Source organism: Aotus nancymaae, unplaced genomic scaffold (assembly GCF_030222135.1).
Source record: "Aotus nancymaae isolate 86718 unplaced genomic scaffold, 86718_ANA_hifiasm-v0.15.2.pri h1tg000108l, whole genome shotgun sequence".
Classification (NCBI taxonomy): Eukaryota; Metazoa; Chordata; class Mammalia; order Primates; family Aotidae; genus Aotus; species Aotus nancymaae.
Window position 1 is genome coordinate 33,718,284 of NW_026988523.1, and position 20,443 is coordinate 33,738,726.

At 52.8% G+C, this 20,443-nt stretch overlaps 1 protein-coding gene and 1 non-coding gene across 2 annotated transcripts; both read left to right on the plus strand.

The window, feature by feature from the left end:
* Window positions 1-2,709: 2,709 nt before the first annotated feature.
* On the plus strand, window positions 2,710-15,820 carry LOC105733725 (phospholipid-transporting ATPase ID). Its single transcript, XM_012476316.3, has 11 exons — window positions 2,710-2,846; window positions 5,041-5,099; window positions 5,457-5,570; window positions 5,694-5,792; window positions 6,090-6,151; window positions 6,252-6,324; window positions 6,569-6,639; window positions 7,214-7,293; window positions 8,835-8,993; window positions 9,874-9,962; window positions 12,619-15,820. Exons 1-11 carry the CDS (start codon window positions 2,717-2,719, stop codon window positions 12,907-12,909), a joined length of 1,227 nt encoding a protein of 408 aa, XP_012331739.2. The 5' UTR covers window positions 2,710-2,716; the 3' UTR covers window positions 12,910-15,820.
* On the plus strand, window positions 13,703-13,765 carry LOC135272357 (U7 small nuclear RNA). Its single transcript, XR_010340516.1, has one exon. It is a non-coding gene; the product is annotated as a U7 small nuclear RNA (small nuclear RNA).
* Window positions 15,821-20,443: the final 4,623 nt, after the last annotated feature.

A 20,443-nucleotide genomic window follows, 5' to 3' on the forward strand; every position in this document is an offset into this window, starting at 1 on the left:
TCTAGCCTTCAGAATTGTTTTTTCTTTTAAGATGCAGATGGACGTGCGTGTCGGGGGAATCCCAGCCCGGCCACGCCGAGCCTCCGAAGGGCTAAGACCCTCCTCCTGCCCCGCACAAAGATGGCTGCTCCCTCCTCCCAGATCCCTCTCCCCTCCCCAAAACCCCCTCCCGCCCCCCGGCCCCGCCGCCACCTCCGTCACTTCCGCCCCGCCGTGACCGAAACTGACACAAAGTAGCGGGCCGAGGCCCCGGGGGAGCGGGGCCGCAGCTGGGGGGGCGGGAGCCCGCGGGGAGCCGAGCCGAGCGCCCCCCGCCCCAGCCCCCGGCATGGGCAGGACGGGGCCGCCGGGGCGGGCGCCGAGCGCTGAGCGCTGAGGTGAGGCGAGGCGAGGCGGGGGCGCCCGGGAGCGCGGGGCCGGGAGGGCAGAGGGATGCGGCGGCGGCCGCGGGGCTGGAGGGGCCCGGGAGCGGGTGTAGACGGGGGAGCACCGGGGACCGGGAGTCGGGAGCTGCGGCCAGACGGGGCGGGGGTGGCGGCCGACTGGCGAGCAGGGGTTGTCGGGTGCCCGGGGACGGGGCAGAGCGGAGGACTGTGTGCTGGGTGGGAGGATGGGTTGTCGAAGGGGCGCGTGGAGAGCAGGAGAGCGGCGCGAGTGCCCAGGAGAATCTCGTGCAGCCTCCGCCGAGGGAGACCCGCCCAGAGAGTTGTAGGGCGAGAGGAGTAGCCGGGAGCCGAGGGTTCGGTGCCTGGAGAAGGGAGTTTGGGCTGGTAGGTAGGCTTTGTCTCTCTGAGGTGGAGGTCTGTCTCTGCCTGAGGAAAACCGAGTGTGTTAGGAGGGGCGGTAGCTCTGGGAGATGATAGCTGTGCCCTGAGTTCTGTCCTCGGTGAGGGAAGGTGGCCCGAGCTCGTATTGGTGGCCAGTGACCTGGGGGTCTTCCATTTCCTCCTGTTTCCCTGACCTGCCAGCCTCCTCTGAAAGAAGTGGCCAGCCTTTGGGGCTCTTGCTTGGAAGGGAGCAGAGACCGGACCTATAGGAGGAGCTGTTTTCCTCCATGGAGCATTGCCTCCTTGCCGGGGCTGGCTATTTTTATCCCAAATGTGGCCGAGAGGGGGCTGGGGCAGGGTGACGGGGAAGGGCAACGTGGCTGAGGAGCCTGACCTGTTCAGAAAACCCAGGCTGTGTGAGACTGAGAAGGAAAAGTGAGAGTGATCCCTGTTCCCAGGTCTCTCCTCCCTTTCCCTTGGAATCATGGCCCCCCCAGCCCCCCCAGAGGGGATGAGGTCTGGGGCCAAGCCTGCTTCCAGTCTCCCCAGGGTCTCAGAGGTAAAACAACTTTCCTGGTCCATATCCAGACTCCTGACTCCTGAGGGCGTGTGCAGCTCCTACATTAACTCTTTCATGGGACTCAAACTCAGATCTTCAGGCTGATAGTGTTTCTTGATCCCTCCCTCCCCAAGGGCGGGGCTGCCTGTAGAACTTGTGATGCCCACCCTTGCATCCTTTAACCTCTCCCTGCGCTCCCCACCCTCCTGTGACTCATACTCAGACTGGGTGGAGACCCTGGCAGGGGGCCCTGGAGGAGGGCTTGGCATCTGTAAAATGTGGATGAGGTTTTTCTTCCTGAGCCAGGCACCCTCGCCTGCCATAGTTGGCGAGGGTCAGGGATGAAAAGGACTTCTGGCTTTCAGGATTGCCTGACCTGGCGTTAAGGGCGGGATCTGAGCTGGTGAAGGGAGAACTGGTGTGGGTGACTGGGTCGTGGACAGAGTCTGTAATTATAGAGGTTGGCCAGACAGGCAATTAGTATCTCTTGGGGTTGACAGGCTGGTGGGGTGTGACTGGTAGGCTGGAGGCAGGGGGAACCAAAGAGGATGAGGTGGTGAAAGGACTTCCACCCAGACAAAGAAAGAGGAGGTGACTGGCAGTTTCCTTTGGGCCAGGCTGGGGAATAAGGATGAGGCTCTGTGACCCTGCCTTGTAAGGCCAGGCCTTGAACCTTTTTGGGAGAAAGAAAGGACATGGGAAGGTGGAGCAGGCAGAGGCCTGTCTCACTGGCGCTCCCTGAGCCTGCCCCAGTGCCATGCTGACTGGACTAGGCTTGCGGTGGGAGAGAGGGAGGGGCAAACTCCCCACTAGGGTTGGGAAGATCCCTCTGCCAGCCCAGAAAGGTGTCTGACCCAGGCTGAGAGGAAGCTGTTTGGGGACTGTCTGTGCAGAAAGTGACGGCCATGCCTCTGTGAGCTCCCCCTGGAGGAGGTGATAATGGAAGCCCCAGTAATGGGGGGTGGGATGATGGAGAACTTATAAGCCTTTCGAGAAGGGTGGAGCCTGCCCGCCCTGTTTCCTGATGCCCTGCCAGGTGTTTCCTGGCGTGTGTTCCCTCCACCCCACCCTTTGGGGAAACTGCTTTCTAGTAAGCACAAGCACTACTCATTGCCACCGGAACACCTGGGAGCCTCCGTTGTCCCTGGGATGGATACCTTGAGAGCCGTGCCCCTTTTTTCAATATCTGGCCTCTTCTTTCCCCACAGGCCTTGGCTTCTGTAAAGTCTCAGCCCCCCATGTCACCTAAGGCAGGGGTATGATGGGAGGTGGTGGGGAAGTCCCCTCTTTCCCAGGGACCCATCAGGGCAGTGTGAGGAGAGACTGGGAGGAGGAGGCTGGGGGAGGGGCAAGGTCAGAGCTGGAGAAGAGGGTCTTCAAAAGGGATCTCATGAGGGGAGGGAAGAGTTACCATCAGCTTCCTGACCTCATTCATCTGTCACCTTCTTGCAGGGTCTCCCATGGGATTGCTGGGACCTTGCTGGGTGAGATGGCACTGTGTGCAAAAAAGCGCCCCCCAGGTAAGACAGGCAAGGAGGAGAGATCCCGGGAACCATCAAGAGTGGGTGTTATGGCTCAGGGAGCAAAGGGAGAAGGGACAACTGGTATGGGTCTGAGGGAGGGTAGCTTACAGCCCCTATCCAGCTTGGAGGGAGCCTAGGAAACCGAATTCTCCGCTTGATTCCAAAGCTCGGTTATCTGCCAGGACGGCGCTGAGCACCAGCTCCCTCCCACCATCCTGCCCCGAAACATCTGCAGTCTTGGGGCACCTGCAGCTCCTGCTCTCTAGCCTAGGGAGCTGTGTTCTCATTCTCTGCTCGGTCCTTTCACCCCCTCCCTGCCCCCCTCATTTTTCCATCCACCCGTCCTCCTGGTTTTCCCGCGGGCGGGGGTGTGTGTGCGTGAAAGCGGTTGCCCCCGACAACGCTGGCAGTCCGCATTGGCCCGGCCCCGCATTGGCCAGGCCCGGGGGTGGGAGGGAAGGCGGGGCTCGCGCGCGAGCTTTCGCCTACGCGGCGCGCTGGCAGGCTGCGGCCCCTGCAGTTGGGGAGCGGGCGGGGGCGGAGCCCTGGGCGTGCTCGGCGCGTCCGGGGCCACTCAGCGCACGCAGGCGTCCGCTGGGGGGAATGGGGGGCGGCCACGGCGCAGCTGAGCTCGCGGCGTCCCCGAGCGCCGGCGACTGGGAGGATGGCCTGGGCTGCGAGTGGGGCGCGCGCCCGACGGCCGGGGCTCCCCTCTGAGCGGCCGCGACTCCTGCATCTCCCCGGGGGTCCGCCCCTCCGATGCCACTAAGGCCAAGAACATATAGACGGTCTGCCGTCCCCCACTCAAACCTGGATCATGACGGTCCCCAAGGAGATGCCCGAGAAGTGGGCTCGGGCCCGGCCACCTCCCTCTTGGAGCCGAAAGAAGCCCTCTTGGGGGACAGGTAACGGGAGGCAGCGCCTGGCCTCCAATTATTTCCCCTCTCCAACCCCCACATTCACTTGTTCCCAGCCTCCCCCTACCTTCTCTGATCCTCTTTCCAGACCCAGAGATTCCTGGCTCCGAAGGGTCCAGTTCCTACCATCTTCCTTTGCATGATCTTTGGTGATTGCGCAGGGGACTCATCCCAAGGGAACCCGTTTAGGGAAGTTTCTGGGAGTGAAGTGGCTTGGTAGGCAGGGGGCACTGTGGCCTGGGGTTTTGTTACTGCAGTGTGCTCTGCAGGGGTCCTGGGGTGTGTGGAAAAGGTTCTGGAATGCTGTCTTTGGCTCCTGGACAGGTTTAAGGCATTAGGTTTACTGCCTATCCAAGTTACCCCCTTTTGCAGCATGAGGTCATGGTGACCCCCCGGGAGATGGGCAGGGGAATCCATCTCCTTGTTCTGGGACATGAATTTGGTGCCTGCAGTCCCAGACCTGCAGAGGTTTGGGATAGGTTTAGCTAGATAAGTGTCACTAACTGAGTGACAAATGAGCCCTTTAAGAGAAATGCGTGCAGATGGCACAAGAAAGGTCCAGTTAGAGAGCAACTGTTTCAATTACATTTCATTCCTCCCTCCTCCATCTCTGTCTCAGTCTGCATGACCCATATCCCTGACCACCCCCCACCTTTTCTACTTGAAGATGAGCTTTGAAATAAGGTGATGTCATTGTGGGCCAGTCAGAAGCAGCTGCTGGTGACATGTGACAAGCAGAGGCTCCTGTAGGGGGGACTGCACGTGGGGCTGGGATGCTGCCGCAGCGCAGCTCCGGGGCACAGTGACCCTCCTTGCCACCTACCCTACCCTCGAAGTAGGGAGAGAGCAGTACAGCGGCTAGATCTGCAGTGGTCCCCGGGGGAAGGAAGCTTTGTGTTTTCAGCGCTACTCCTTGATTATGACGATGTATGCATTAATAATAGCAGCAAAAGGGGCTGGGGAATCCCAAGACTGTCAATGGCTAAGATTCCTCTGGAGTGGGGGTTGGGGAGACAAACTGGGTGCTCCCAGTTGTAGACCTTGAAGGTTGGTGGTGAGGAAAAGAGAACACGCCTTGTCCTGTGAGTGTAACCTGGAGAGCCGTGGGTCAGGCTGCTGGTGCAAGGTGGACTGGAGGGAAGAATCTGATGACCCCTCAGTTGTGGAGCTAACTCCTTAAAACGATATTCTGTGGAAAAAACCAGGGAACCCCCGCAAAGTGTTGGTCCAGACCTCAGTTTGCTCCTCCTGACTGCAGCATCATTTTGTTGCAGAAGAAGAAAGGAGGGCGCGGGCTAATGACCGGGAATACAATGAGAAATTCCAGTATGCGGTAAGCGACTCTAGACCACCTGTTCCTTCTCTCTGATTGGAGAGGGGAAAGGGGCAAGGACAGCCTGCGCTGGGACTGAGGGCTGCCTGGGAAGAGTGCTTGGGGGAGGGGAAGGCACCTCTTCAACCACCTCCATCTGCTACTGTGCTGAATTTTTCATGCCTTCACCTGTCAGGGAAGCAGAATACACTGACCCCTTGAGACTCCCTTCTCTCCTCCTCTTTCCCACTCCCACACCTGTTATTGCTGGCTTTTGGGGCAGGGATCTGGGGAAGTATAAATATGGTGAGGCGGCTTCAGTCTGGTTCTGGGTTGGGGCTGGAGGCTGCTCATTTATCTTCTCTCCTACTGCCATAGAGTAACTGCATCAAGACCTCCAAGTACAATATTCTCACCTTCCTGCCTGTCAACCTCTTTGAGCAGTTCCAGGAAGTTGCCAATACTTACTTCCTGTTCCTCCTCATTCTGCAGGTAGGTGACCCATACATAGTAGATCTTTTGCAGCTCCCCAGATGGAATAAAGTCAAGAAAGAGGAAGGGGAAGGAAGGTGTCAGATGGGGTTTCGGAGGCATGCTTCTCTTTCTTCCTTGCAGTTGATCCCACAGATCTCTTCCCTGTCCTGGTTCACCACCATTGTGCCTTTGGTTCTTGTCCTCACCATCACAGCTGTTAAAGATGCCACTGATGACTATGTGAGTTGTTTTAATTCCTCTATTTTGTCCCAGTCACCCACCATTACTCCCACGCCCACCCCCAACTCACAGCCACCTTCGTCCAGTACAATTTTTTGGTTTCCTTGACATCCCTTACCCGGTCCGGCTAGATCCATGGTGTCTTTTTGCTATGGGGGCGGGGGGAGTAAAGAAGAGAACTGGTTTGTGATGGGGTGTGTATGAGGCGTTACTCTACGTGCTCTGAGTTCTGCTGATCAGTAAATTCCTTCCAGGCAGGTAACGGTGTCTTACCTTTTACAATTTTCTTCTTTTCAGTTCCGCCACAAGAGTGATAACCAGGTGAATAACCGCCAGTCTCAGGTGCTGATCAATGGAATGTGAGTGCCTGTTGGAGTCGAGGGCTCTGGGGAGGAAGGGGGTCCCCTAGGAGCCTCTGTAGCTCCTGACAGCCTCTTCACTGTCTTCTCGTTGCCTCAGCCTCCAGCAGGAGCAGTGGATGAATGTCTGTGTTGGTGATATTATCAAGCTAGAAAATAACCAGTTTGTGGCGGTAAGGGACAGGGTACCCCTCTAGGCCTATAGCGTTCTTCCTCTTCTTTGTCAGAAAGGGATGAAGCTTTCCTGATTTACTGTTGCCTCTTAAACACCCACCCACCCACGGCAGGAAACTTTCTCACGTCAGGGGCCACTGATGCACAAGCAAACCAAGAATGCTTAGTAGAAGGAGCCATCATCACAGCCCACTGGGGGTGGGGGTTTGCATATTTGGACTTCTCATTAGGTTTTCTCTCTAGGCGGATCTCCTCCTCCTTTCCAGCAGTGAGCCCCATGGGCTGTGTTACATAGAGACAGCAGAACTGGATGGGTAAGCGGCATGCTCAGTGTCAGCCCTCTCCTTCTGTCTCTTTGGAGGTAAAAAGATTGTCTTTGAACGAGTTTCTTAGGTCTTGTCTCTGTCTGAATTTGGCAAAATTAGGGGTAAGAAAGGCTTTGGATGTATGAAGTATTATTTAACCAGTATTTGCTGGGCTGAGCAGCTATGCCCCATGCTTATGTGTACCCGGGTAGAATTTAGAGGATGGGGAAGGCTGGGCATGGTGGCTCACTCCTGTAAATCCCAGCACTTTGGGAGGCCAGTGTGGGAGGATTGCTTGAGCCCAGGAGTTTGAGACCAGCCTGGGCAAGATGGTGAGACCTCGTCTCTATTAAAAAAAAAAAAATTAAAAAAGTTTAAAAATTAGTTGGGCATGATAGTTTTAATGCCTGTAATCCCAGTTACCTGGGAGGCTGAGGTGGAAGCATTATTTGAGCCCAGGAGTTGGAGGCTTCAGTATGAGTGTGCCACTGCACTCCAGCTTGGGCAACAGAGCGATCTATTAAAAAAAAAAAAATTTAGAGGATGAGGAAGGAGTGGGGACTCAGGGATACTGTCCTTCCAGTGAGACCAACATGAAAGTACGTCAGGCAATTCCAGTCACTTCAGAATTGGGAGACATCAGTAAGCTTGCCAAGTTTGATGGTGAGTAACCTTTGGAGGAGTAGCCTGAAGGTAGAGGAGGGGGGCTGGGTTTTGTTTGGGGGGAGTTAAATGATACCTTTTCCACCGGGCGAGGTGGCTCATGCCTGTAATCCCAGCACTTTGGGAGGCCGAGGCGGGTGGATCACGAGGTCAAGAGATCGAGACCATCCTGGTCAACATGGTGAAACCCCATCTCTATTAAAAATACAAAAAATTAGCTGGGCATGGTGGCGTGTGCCTGTAATCCCAGCTACTCGGGAGGCTGAGGCAGGAGAATTGCCTAAACCCAGGAGGCGGAGGTTGCGGTGAGCCGAGATCGTGCCATTGCACTCCAGTCTGAGTAACGAGCGAAACTCCGTCTCAAAAAAAAAAAAAAAAAAAAAAAAATGATACCTTCTCCTTTCGGCTTTTTGTTATGAGTATGCAACTCCTAGGACTGTTTGGGGGAGGGGAGTGTTGATAATGTCGTGTGGCTACCTCTGGTTGTGAGTTGATGATTATTTCAAGGGAACTTTGTGGCTGATAGCGCCCCATGTGCCATGCATGCTGAGAGAAATTTAGCTTATTCTTTTTGCTTATTAGCTTGGAATAATAATATATACTCCTTATTAGACAAACCATACAGAGTATATAAGAAAAAGTTAATAGAGGCCAGTACTATGACTTGCATCTGTAATCCCAGCACTTTGGGAGGCTGAGGTGGGCAGATCGCTTGAGGCCAGGAGTTCGAGACCAGACTGGCCAACATGGTGAAACCCTGTTTCTACTACAAATACAAAAATTAGCCAGGCATGGTTGTGGGCACCGGTAGTCCCAGCTACTCGAGAGGCTGAGGCAGGAGAATCGCTTGAACCTGGGAGGTAGAGGTTGCAGTGAGCCGAGATCGCACCGCTGCACTCCAGCCTGGGCAACAGTGAGACTGTCTCAAAAAAAGAAGAAAAAAAAAAGAAAATAGCTTTTCCTTCCCTCTTCTTCTACCCTGCATATGTAGCCACATTAACTGATAGTGTGTGTTCATCCGCACTTTTTCATATATGTTTATATGAGCAAATATTAGGTTATGCTGCTGCTTTTTTTTTTTTTTTGAGACAGAGACTCACTCTGTCACCCAGGCTGGAGTGCAGTCCTGTGATCTCAGCTCACTGCAACCTCCACCTCCCAGGTTCAAGTGATTCTCATGTCTCAGCCTCCTGAGTAGCTGGAATACAGGTGCCCACCACCATGCCTGGCTAATTTTTTTATTTTTGGTAGATACAGGGTTTCACCATGTTGATCAGGCTGGTCTCGAACTCCTGACCTCAAGTGATCGCCCGCCTTGACCTCCCAAAGTGCTGGGATTACAGGCGTGAGCCACCACGCCCGACCTGCTTCATGATTTTCCTGAAGAGTTGCATCAGCTCACACTCCCAGCAGCAGCATATAGATGGGCCCTTATCCTTGCATCCTCTCCCTCAGCTCATTTTCTCTTTGTTTTATGGTCTTGTGATCAGGCTGTAGACTGGAGCAGTACTTGAGCAGTGAAATTCTTGTCTTCCATTCAGGTGAAGTGATCTGTGAACCTCCCAACAACAAACTGGACAAATTCAGCGGAACCCTCTACTGGAAGGAAAACAAGTTTCCCCTGAGCAACCAGAACATGCTGCTGCGGGGCTGTGTGCTGCGAAACACCGAGTGGTGCTTCGGACTGGTCATCTTTGCAGGTGAGCCTCCTAGCATCCAAAGAAAGAGGGTTAAGAGTTAGCGACTCAGCCAGCCCTCCCTCATGAGTATGGGATGAGGTGGGAGAATACCTAAGGTAAAAAGCCTCCAGGTCTCCATACAGGCCTCTTATCCAGCCAATGTCTCTATTCCACCCTGCTGTCCAGAGTCCTCAAAGTTGGTGAGAGTAGGGATGAGCTACTTTTTTTTTTTTTTTTCTTTTGAGACGGAGTTTTGCTCTTGTTACCCAGGCTGGAGTGCAATGGCGCGATCTTGGCTCACCGCAACCTCCGCCTCCTGGGTTCAGGCAATTCTCCTGCCTCAGCCTCCTGAGTAGCTGGGATTACAGGCACGCACCACCATGCCCAGCTAATTTTTTGTATTTTTAGTAGAGACGGGGTTTCACCATGTTGACCAGGATGGTCTCGATCTCTTGACCTCAATGATCCACCCGCCTCGGCCTCCCAAAGTGCTGGGATTACAGGCGTGAGCCACCGTGCCCGGCCCTACTTTTTTTTTTTAAATGGTACTTTAGGCTCTGGGGTACATGTGCACATCCTGTATCCTGCAGGACTGCTGCATAAGTACATACATGCCACATCCCCCCCGGAATGAGCTACTTTTAACATACCAGAAAGCTTACTGTAAATTATCTATTTACCTGGGCTAGGCCTCCACAAGCCAACAAAAATGCCAAGCTACAGTAATGTTCACTATCTCACATAGATTGCCTTTTTTTTTTTTAAACTCGGGAACCAAACTGTATGTTCATAAATGTACATTGCTTTTTCTTTGAGACAGGGTCTTGCTTTGTTGCCCAGGGCAGAAGCCCAGAGGCAGATGTGTTACTTGGCTTTCCCAGCCCTTCCCATTCTTTTCTAGGTCCCGACACTAAGCTGATGCAAAACAGCGGCAGAACAAAGTTCAAAAGAACGAGTATTGATCGCCTGATGAACACCCTGGTGCTCTGGGTAAGGTGCCCCGCATCTGGTTCCCTGCCTCTGCCCTCTGCTTCACCCTGGGTGGCTCCTTTTCCTTTCCTCTCTCTTCTTTGGTCAGTAAAGCTTCAGGTTTGGCTTTAAAGCCATGGGCAGGTCAGCTACACAAAGGCAGTGTTTATTTTAGTCTCCTTTTAGGTTGGAAGATGTTATTTAAAAAAAACTTTAGGAAGGTGCATAAATCAACAACTTAAAGCTAAAACAAATCATCCCTTCTCTGATTCCAGTTATGATGATGACTTTGTGAAGCATGTGACCTTCTGTTTGCTTTTGCTAGGGACAAGGAGGCCTTCATGGAGATGGAGAGGGAATTAAAAAAAAATTTCCATTTGGAAGAGGTTGGCAGGGTCTTTTCCCCCCAACTTCTAAGAATGAAGGATCCCAAAGGAAAAGTTTCTGTTTTAGTTTTTGGCAATTCCTGAATCCTTCTCTTGTTTAGCTAGAAATCTGAACTCCTTATTGGGCTCTCCTCCCCTTCCTGTGCCCCCACTGTCTGCTGCCTGCCCCCCACATGCCAGCTTGCAAAGGCTGGGGCCAGCCTCTGCTGAGCGGGTTTCCGCCCTGGCTTCGAAGGGTGTGCGGAAACCCAGCCTGGGGAGGTGCTTGTCTGTAGGGCTCCAGTCGCCCCCTGCTGGTCATTGGGCACCAATCTCCTATTTTGTTTCCAGGCCTCAACAGTGGAGGCAGCTTTGGAAATAGTTGTAGGAAATTGGACAGTGGTCTGGTTTTTTTTATCAGTCTCTCCAGAGACTCCAAAATTTATAAGATTTTTGACTAAAAAAGAAATCTAGACAAGGAGTTGGGGCTCACACCTGTAATCCTAGCACTTTGGGAGGCCAAGGTGGGAAGATCATTTGAGCCTAGGAGTTCGAGACCAGCCTGGGCACCATAGTGAGACCCTGTCTCTACAAAAAATTTAAAAATTAGCCAGGTTTGGTGGCATGCACCTGTGGTCCCAGTTATTCTGGAGGCTGAGGCAGGGGGATTACTTGAGCCTGGGAGGTTGAGGCTGCATTGAGCCAGGATTGTGCCACTACATTCCAGCCTGGGCAACAAAGCAAGACCCTGTCTCAAAAAGAAGCAATGTACATTTATGAACATACAGTTTGGTTCCCGAATTTAAAAAAAAAAAGGCAATCTATGTGAGATAGTGAACATTACCGTAGCTTGGCATTTTTGTTGGCTTGTGGAGGCCTAGCCCAGGTAAATAGATAATTTAAGCTTTCTGGTATGTTAAAAGTAGCTCATCCCAGGGAGGATGTGGCATGTATGTACTTATGCAGCAGTCCTGCAGGATGCAGGATGTGCACATGTACCCCAGAGCCTAAAGTACCATTAAAAAAAAAAAGAAGTAGCTCATCCCTACTCATACCAACTTTGAGGACTCTGGAAGGTTTCAAGGTGCCAGCTTGGGAGCTAATCAACTATTTCAGTTTCCCCATCATACAGATGAGATAATGGTCAGGCAGAAGGCCACATGAGAAGTGGTGACAGACTAGAACCTGTCGCCAGTTCTGAGCTTTTTCCACTAGAGCAGGGGTGTCCAATCTTTTGGCGTCCCTGGGCCACATTGAAAGAATTGTCTTGGGCCGCACATAAAATACATTAACATTAACAATACCTGATAAGCTAAAAAAATAAAAATCTCTCTTTTTTTTTTATTATTTATTTTTCGAGATGGAGTTTTGCTCTTGTTGCCCAGGCTGGAGTGCAATGGTATGATCTTGGCTCATTGCAGCCTCTGCCTCCTGGATTCAAGCAATTCTCCTGCCTCAGCCTCCTGAGTAGCTGGCATTACAGGCATGTGCCGCCACGTCTGGCTAATTTTGTATTTTTAGTAGAGACAGGGTTTCTTTATGTTGGTCAGGCTGGTCTTGAACTCCTGACCTCAGGTAATCTGCCCGCCTTGGCTTTCCAACGTGCTGGGATTACAGGCATGAGCCACCGTGCCTGGCCTGTTTTTTTTTTTTTTTTTTTTTTGTTATTTTGTTTTTTTGAGACAGGGTTTTGCTCTGTAGCCCAGGCTGGAGTGCAGTGGCATGATCTTGGCTCACTGCAACCTCCACCTCCCGGGTTCAAGCAGTTCTCGTGCCTGGGCCTCCTGAGTATCTGGGACTACAGGCGTGTGCCATGAGGCCCAGCTAACTTTTTTGTATTTTTAGTAGAGATGGGGTTTTGCCATGTTGGCCAGGCTGGTCTTGAACTCCTGACCTCAGGTGATCTGCCTGCCTCAGCCTCCCAAAATGTTGGGATTACAGGCATGACCTATCGCACCCAGCCCATTTTATATATATATATAAACTTGAGAGGCTGGGCGGGCAGGAAATTTTATATATATATAATATTTATATATTATATATATATATGTATACACACACGTGCATATATACATATACATACATACATAGCTGTTACCAAAATCTCATGGTGTTTTAAGAAAGTTTATGAATTTGTGTTGGGCCACATGTGGCCCAGAGGCTTCGGGCTGGACAAGCTTGCACGAGAGCATGCGGCCAGTTTAAAGATGTCTGAGCTTTTGAGGGCTCAAGGGATGAATACATCTCAGATGTACGTGGTTTTGAGGGTTTCCTACATGTCAGCCTCGCCTGTGCTTCTCATTCCTCCCCAGATTTTTGGATTCCTGGTTTGCATGGGGGTGATCCTGGCCATTGGCAATGCCATCTGGGAGCACGAGGTGGGGACGCGCTTCCAGGTCTACCTGCCCTGGGATGAGGCAGTGGACAGTGCCTTTTTCTCTGGCTTCCTCTCCTTCTGGTCCTACATCATCATCCTCAACACCGTTGTGCCCATTTCACTCTATGTCAGGTATGTGCCCTCTCTGCCCCGGGGTCTCTCCAGGGAGCCCAGGTGGTCCCATAGCACTTTTCTTTTCTATGAAAATGAAGTCCTTGAGAAGTAACTTGAAGTCCTCTTCTTCCTGTACTGTAAACATTTGATGTTATCTGTTTATCTTTGTATGCAGAGCAAACTTTTTACCACAGTTTCCTGGTACTTGGGACTGTATTAGAGAAAAAAAAAACCTGATTTATTCAGCACCTATTTATTACATGCTTACTGTGTACAAAGAAGTGTGCTAGGTGCCATCACACTTACAAAGATGAATTAGGAATGGATCTCCTTCCTTCTAGGTGCTTACGTCTAGTAAAGGAAGGACGATCTAAACACATTATAAAACAAAATAGGAACCAGTGCTGTAGAACTCGACCTAGAGTCTTCCGTGTGAAGCAAGGGGATACAGAGATGTGTAAGGTGGCCTCTGCCTTCAGCAGCAGGAGATGGACGGGTCGGGGAGGGGAGATCTGGACATGTCAGACTGAGATACAATGTGGGAAGCACCGGGTGCCAGGGGGCTGGGGAGCGTTGCTCCCTAAGCAGGTAGGCAGGGCAAAAGAGATGGCATTTGCTATGGGCTTTGAGTGGTGACTGGGGTGGGTGAAGCTGGAGCCGCAAAGGAGAGGAGGAGGAGAGGGCTGGGAGTAAAGGTGTGGAGATGGGAGCCTGGCATCCCTGGGCCACATTGGAATGGCCTGTGGAAATAGCCGGCCAGGGGTTTGGGCCATGAGCGAGAGCTGGAAGCATAGCTTGCTCCTGATTGTGGAGGCTTTTGAATCTTTGCCTGTGGACTTTGTACTTACTAACCATTAAAAGTTTTTGAAGAAAGTCAGAAGACTGTATTCTGAAAATGCATTCTTAAGTGTTAACAGCTCTTTTAGAATTTGTCTAGCAGGTTTTCCAGTTTTCACCGAAAGTCCCCCCACCTCTCAAAAAGAACAAAATGTATTCTAAAAAAAATGTAAAGAATGCTTTAGGAAGTATTGACTGGCAGTGGTGTACAGCATGCATAGGATCGAGGAGACGTGTAGGTTGTTGGAGGTGAAGAGAATGTTAGCAGGGAGCAGGCCAGTGAGAATGGAGGGGAGGAGGAGGAAGTGGAGGTGGGAAGAATGGCCAGGGGAAAGGAACTTTTCTTGCTTAGTGCCTTGCACTCGAGATAAGGGAAACTGACATTTTTAAGGAAATGTTTTCTGGAGGTGCTGAAAACTCACCCTGTCTCCCACATTTTGTTTTTATAGATTCCCCAAATAGCCCTCAGCTCTCTCCCGGCCCCCCAGTCTTACTGCTGGTGATAATAAATAGAAGATAATAGCATTTCTGTGCTGAGGGAGTACAGTTTCGACTTTTCCCTAGTGTGAAGAGGAGAGTCGGAAGGTTCTGGGTTTAGTCCTGCCTCTTCACTGGCCATGTGACCTCAGGCAAATCCACAGTCACTCAGGGTCTCACTTGATCTCAGTTTTCCCATGTAATCAGGAACAGTAGTCCTTGCGTCACTTTTGAATAGGATGTCTTGATGTAAGATGCTGGATTAGAAGATACATTTGAAACTTAAATGACTTTACAGTTATTGGGTGGTAGCCTGCTCCTTGTTGCCACTCCCTCTGCATTACACTATTTTAATGTCTTTGCTTACAGCCTAATTTTGTTTTCCCACCTGTGGGCTTTGCTATCTGTGTTTTGTATCTCAGTTCACTTGAAGCCCTTGGGAGCTGCTAAAGCAGTTTTCTTTCTGAGTCTTATCAGGTCACGGTGTGTATGTTTGGGGGAGGCTGAGAGTGAGTTGAAGAGCTGCGTGAGGAAAAGGCTCTTTGGAATGCGAAGACATTCCCAGTGTCTGAGTTTTTGCCTGGTAGTGGGATCCTGATAGAAGCCTTAGTCAGGTGGGAAGCAGAGCTCCAGATATGGCCCCATTGCTCAGCTGCACTGGACCTAAACACGGCCCTTTCTGGAAACGCTAACAGTACATATCCCAAAGGTGATGATTAGCAAAGAAGAGGATATGAACAGACCTGGAGATATTAAAGGCACTATATTGGCCGGGCATGGTGGCCGTCACCTGTAATCCCAGCACTTGGGGAGGTGGAGGCGGGAGGATCTCTTGAGTTCAGGAATTCAAGACCAGTGTGGGCAACACAGCGAGACCCCATCTCTACAAAAAATGAAAATTAGCCAGGTGTGGTGGCGTGCACCTGTAGTCCCAGCTACTAGGGAGGCTGAGGTGGGAGGATCGCTTGAGCCCAGGAGTTTGAGGCTTCAGTGAGCTATGATTATGCCACTGCACTACAGCTTGGGTGACAGAGACCCTGGCTCAAAAAACAAATGAGCAAACAACCACCACAAAGCGCTGTGCCATTGTGAAGTGGTGGTGTTCCGCAGATGCCCAGGGCCCTCTCCGTCTGGAGTCAGCACCTCAGCCCTGCCTCATGTTCAGAATCAGGGATGTAGAGCCCCGAGCGCAGAGTGGAAGGAGCACACTCCGCCTGTGTGGGGCAGTGAGGAGTGGGCTTCAGGCCACCTCCACGTCCCCTCCCCGGGGCGGCCCCTCTTTGAGGTGGCGTCTGTGTAGCTGTGGCATGCACAGCACCCTCATTATTTCTCTCTCTTTTTTCTCTCCCTTTCCTCTGGCACTTTCTCTTGTTTTTCTCTGCATGGTTTCTGTATTATTAGCCCTGAGGTAAGAACTGGCTGAGTGCCTTGTCTGCAGCCCCTTTTCCTCCTTTGCTGTCTGTCCTGCCCGCCCAGGCCCTTTGCACCTTCTTGTCTGGAGAGCGTCAGGAGGGTCGGGTCGGGGCGTTCCTCTGCTGGCTGTGCGTGGCCGGCTCCACCTTCAGGCTCTCCTTGCCCTTTCCCACCCAGGTTCCTGTGCCCAGGTGTCTTCTCCGTTCTCGTCTCTCCCAGGCGGAGGGCCTGCAGCGAAGGCCCATGTGGGTGGGGCACCTCCTCCCCTTCTCGACCCAAGCCTCACCTCCTGTCCCCTGTGCAGTGTGGAGGTCATCCGTCTGGGCCACAGCTACTTCATCAATTGGGATAAGAAGATGTTCTGCATGAAGAAGCGGACGCCTGCAGAAGCCCGCACCACCACGCTAAACGAGGAGCTGGGCCAGGTGGAGTACATCTTCTCCGACAAGACGGGCACCCTCACCCAGAACATCATGGTCTTCAACAAGTGCTCCATCTATGGCCGCAGCTACGGTATGGTGGCGCCACTGGGGCTGGGGCTTGTACCTCGCCTGGAAGGACAGTGGACCAGGGCCCCACAGTTTCCTTAACATGGGATTTTTCTTCCTTCCTGTTTGGGTCTGAGGGGCCTCGAAAGGGTTCATCCTGGTCAGGCACAGTGGCTCATGCCTGTAGTCCTAGCACTTGGGAGGCTGAAGTAGGAGGATTGCTTGAGCACAGGAGTGTGAGACCAGCCCGGGCAATGTTGTGAGACCCCATCCCTACAAAAAATTTTCTTTCTTTTTTTTTCTTTTATTTCCACCAAAGCAGAACAAAAATTTTAAAATTAGCCAGGTGTGGTGGCGTGTACCTGTGGTCTCAGCTGGCCAGTGACTCAGGAGGCTGAGGTGCGAGGATCACTTGAGCCCAGGAGGTCAAGGCTGCAGTGAGCTGTGATCCTGCCACTGCACTCCAGCCTGGGTGACAGAGTGAGACCCTGTCTCTCGAGAAAAATCCACACCCAAAGAAGGGATCCATTCTGTGTCCCATGCCAGGAAGCAGATCCTGGCTGGGCGCAGTGGCTCACGCCTGTAATCCCAGCACTTTGGGAGGCTGAGGCAGGCAGATCACCTGAGGTCAGGAGTTTGAGACCAGACTGGCCAACATGATGAAACCCTGTCTCTACTAAAAATACAAAAATTAGCTGGGCGTGGTGGCAGGTGCCTGTAATCCCAGCTACTCTGGGGGCTGAGGCAGGAGAATCACTTGAACCCCAGGAGGTGGATGTTGCAGTGAGCTGAGATCGCACCATTGCACTCCAGCCTGGGCAACAAGAGTGAAACTGTTTCAAAAAAAAAAAGAGGAAGCCGATTCTGAAAGTCCTCCCCTGATGCCCCAACCCTGGTCTTAGCCAGGTGATAGGGGAGTTCCTTAGCTGTTTGAAGTGAGACACTGGCCTCTGGGCATCCTGGCCAGGCGGAACCCTGCTGGAGTCGCCCCTGTTGCTGCTCAGGGTCCTTGTGAGTCTGTGGAATGTGGCTGTGGTTGGTCTTCCCAGTGTGGCCCTGCTTCAGTGGCCTGTGGCTGTACTGCTGGGACGGCCTTGGGCAACATATGGGGCTGACTTTTATGCAGAGTGTGGACGCGGCTTGTAAGTGCTTTCTGTACTGTCCCAGGCCTTTTGGCCAGTGTCTGAGCCGTGTCTGCTGCACGGGTCTAATGGGTGTGTAAGGAGACCTGGGAGGTGTGGAATTGGAGCTGCCCTGGGGGAGTGCCATCTCAGAGTGGAGACAGGGATGGTGAGCAATGGGTGCAGGGCTCTTCCATGACCAGGTCTAGGGGTTCTGGGGTCTGGAGTGCCTGCTGTCTCCTGTCCCTTGAGTCAGCAGTGTGACTGAATGACTGACACTATGACAGCTGCTCTGCAATTAGGGTTGAGGGGCTCCGTGCCTGCAGGGATTCTGCATTGGAGGCATCTTTCCGTGCTCTGGAGCTCTCCGGCTCTGACATTGCTTCTTTTTCTGCCCCGGCTGCGTGTAGGTGATGTGTTTGATGTCCTGGGACACAAAGCTGAATTGGGAGAGGTAAGATTCAGTCTCTCTAATTCTATGTGCCAGTGAAACAGGGTGCCTGGCCAGTAACAGTTAGTGTAGTCAGGAGTGATGTGTTGTCTGGATAAGAAATGGAAGATGCTTGGAGAAATGGGTAGGCAGAACTGGTGATGGAAGTAGAAATTTTGAGGTCCACGATGGACAGGATCCTACTGAGAGTTGGGAGGGCAGGGATGAACTCTTCCCCAGGATGCAGCCTGGTGCCCCAACCTTTCCTAAGAGCCTTCTTACCTGTTCCAGAAGCCAGAACCCGTCGACTTCTCCTTCAATCCTCTGGCTGACAAGAAGTTCTTATTTTGGGACCCCAGCCTCCTGGAGGCTGTCAAGATCGGGGACCCCCACACACATGAGTTCTTCCGCCTCCTTTCCCTGTGTCATACTGTCATGTCGGAAGAAAAGAATGAAGGTGGGCTGAGGAGCCGGCTCGCACCCTCCCGACCCGACTCACGCCCTTGCGCTCTGCTCTGTTCTGCAGTGCAGCTGGGCTGGGGCTTCCTGGGCGGGGCACGTGGCTGAGAGAGGCCACTTATACCACATGTATTCTTCCTCCCCACCCAGGAGAGCTATACTACAAAGCTCAGTCCCCAGATGAGGGGGCCCTGGTCACTGCAGCCAGGAACTTTGGTTTTGTATTCCGCTCTCGCACCCCCAAAACGATCACCGTCCATGAGATGGGCACAGCCATCACCTACCAGCTGCTGGCCATCCTGGACTTCAACAACATCCGCAAGCGGATGTCAGTCATAGGTGAGGCCAGGACCGGGGTGCTGGGGCGTTTAGGGACAGCATTCAGGCCTGGAATGGGAGCAGTGTGTCGGGTGACTCTTGATGTGTTTAGGTTGGGACTCATTGCCTGTCTGAATGTTTCTGCTCCATTCATAGTGCGGAATCCAGAGGGGAAGATCCGACTCTACTGCAAAGGGGCTGACACTATCCTGCTCGACAGACTGCACCAGTCCACTCAGGAGCTGCTCAACACCACCATGGACCACCTTAATGTGGGTGTGAGGAGAGGAGGGGCCGGCCTGGGGGTTCTGCTACTCTTAGCTTTGTTTTATTGTGTAAATTTAAGGTAAACAACATGATGTTTTGATGTGTATATATAGTGATGTGATTACTACAGTCAGGCAAGTTAACACATCAGCCAGCTCCCATAGTGACCTCTTTTTGTGTGTGTGGAGACAGTCCCTAAAGTCTACACTGTTGGGACACGTCCAGTCTACAGTGCAGATTGTTCATCCTCACACTGTCAGTTAGCTCTCCACACTTACCAGGTGTGCCCCTCCACTGTGCCTCTAGGAGTACGCAGGGGAAGGGCTGAGGACCCTGGTGCTGGCCTACAGGGATCTGGATGAAGAGTACTATGAGGAGTGGGCCGAGCGACGCCTCCAGGCCAGCCTGGCCCAGGACAGCCGGGAGGACAGGCTGGCTAGCATCTACGAGGAGGTCGAGAACAACATGATGGTACGGGTTGCGGGACGGGCCAAGGGTGGGCACAGAGGGCTCATGCCTGCGACTTGTGCCAGGAACCCTTGTGGTATTTTCAGCTCCTGGGTGCAACGGCCATTGAGGACAAGCTTCAGCAAGGGGTTCCAGAGACCATTGCCCTCCTGACGCTGGCCAACATCAAGATTTGGGTGCTAACTGGAGACAAGCAAGGTGAGAGCCCAGCAGGGCAGGGGCAGTTGCAACTGACAGTAGCCCCACTGGACCCTTGCATGGAGCTGAGGACATCAGGCAGGCGAATGTGCTGACCTTGTTGGGTGCCTGTCCGTAGCTCCTGCGTTCTCTCTTGGTAGAGACGGCTGTGAACATCGGCTATTCCTGCAAGATGCTGACGGACGACATGACCGAGGTGTTCATAGTCACTGGCCATACTGTCCTGGAGGTGCGGGAGGAGCTCAGGTGAACGAGAAGCTCAAGGGAGGTGGTGCTCTGTGTTGTGCCCAGGGCTCGGGAGGGGGTTTCTGGACCCTGTTTCGGTTTGAATCCCTGCTACCCACTGCCGTCCTGGAAGACCACAGCCATATCATTTCTGCCTCGACAGGAAAGCCCGGGAGAAGATGATGGACTCATCCCGCTCCGTAGGCAACGGCTTCACCTACCAGGAGAAGCTTTCTTCTTCCAAGCTAACTTCTGTCCTGGAGGCCGTAGCTGGGGAGTACGCCCTGGTCATCAATGGTCACAGCCTGGTAGGCATCGCTGTCCTTAGCTTCGGCAGTATCTTTCCAGGGAGCACTTCTGTCCCATGACTTTTATATCTTGTTCTAATTTCCCCTGACTTCAGAGAAGGCTCTGGTCTCAAAGGGGACAGGGAGGAGCTGAGACTCCCAGGTGTCTCCTGGGAAGACTGGCTCTCTCAGCCTTCTCTGTGCTCCAGGCCCATGCGCTGGAGGCAGACATGGAGCTGGAGTTTCTGGAGACAGCGTGTGCCTGCAAAGCTGTCATCTGCTGCCGCGTGACCCCCTTGCAGAAGGCACAGGTGGTGGAACTGGTCAAGAAGTACAAGAAGGCTGTGACGCTTGCCATTGGAGATGGAGCCAATGATGTCAGCATGATCAAAAGTGAGTGTGGACTCTGCAGGTGTGTAGGCTGGGCATGAGGCTGGGGAGGGGCCCACTGAGTCTCTGGACTGGAGAAGAATGACGGGAAGGGGCTTGTAACTTGGTAGGCTCTGAAGTGTGTGGCCATCTTCATCCTCTTGTCATCTCTTGTCTCGCAGCGGCTCACATTGGTGTGGGCATCAGTGGGCAGGAAGGGATCCAGGCTGTCCTGGCCTCCGATTACTCCTTCTCCCAGTTCAAGTTCCTGCAGCGCCTCCTGCTGGTG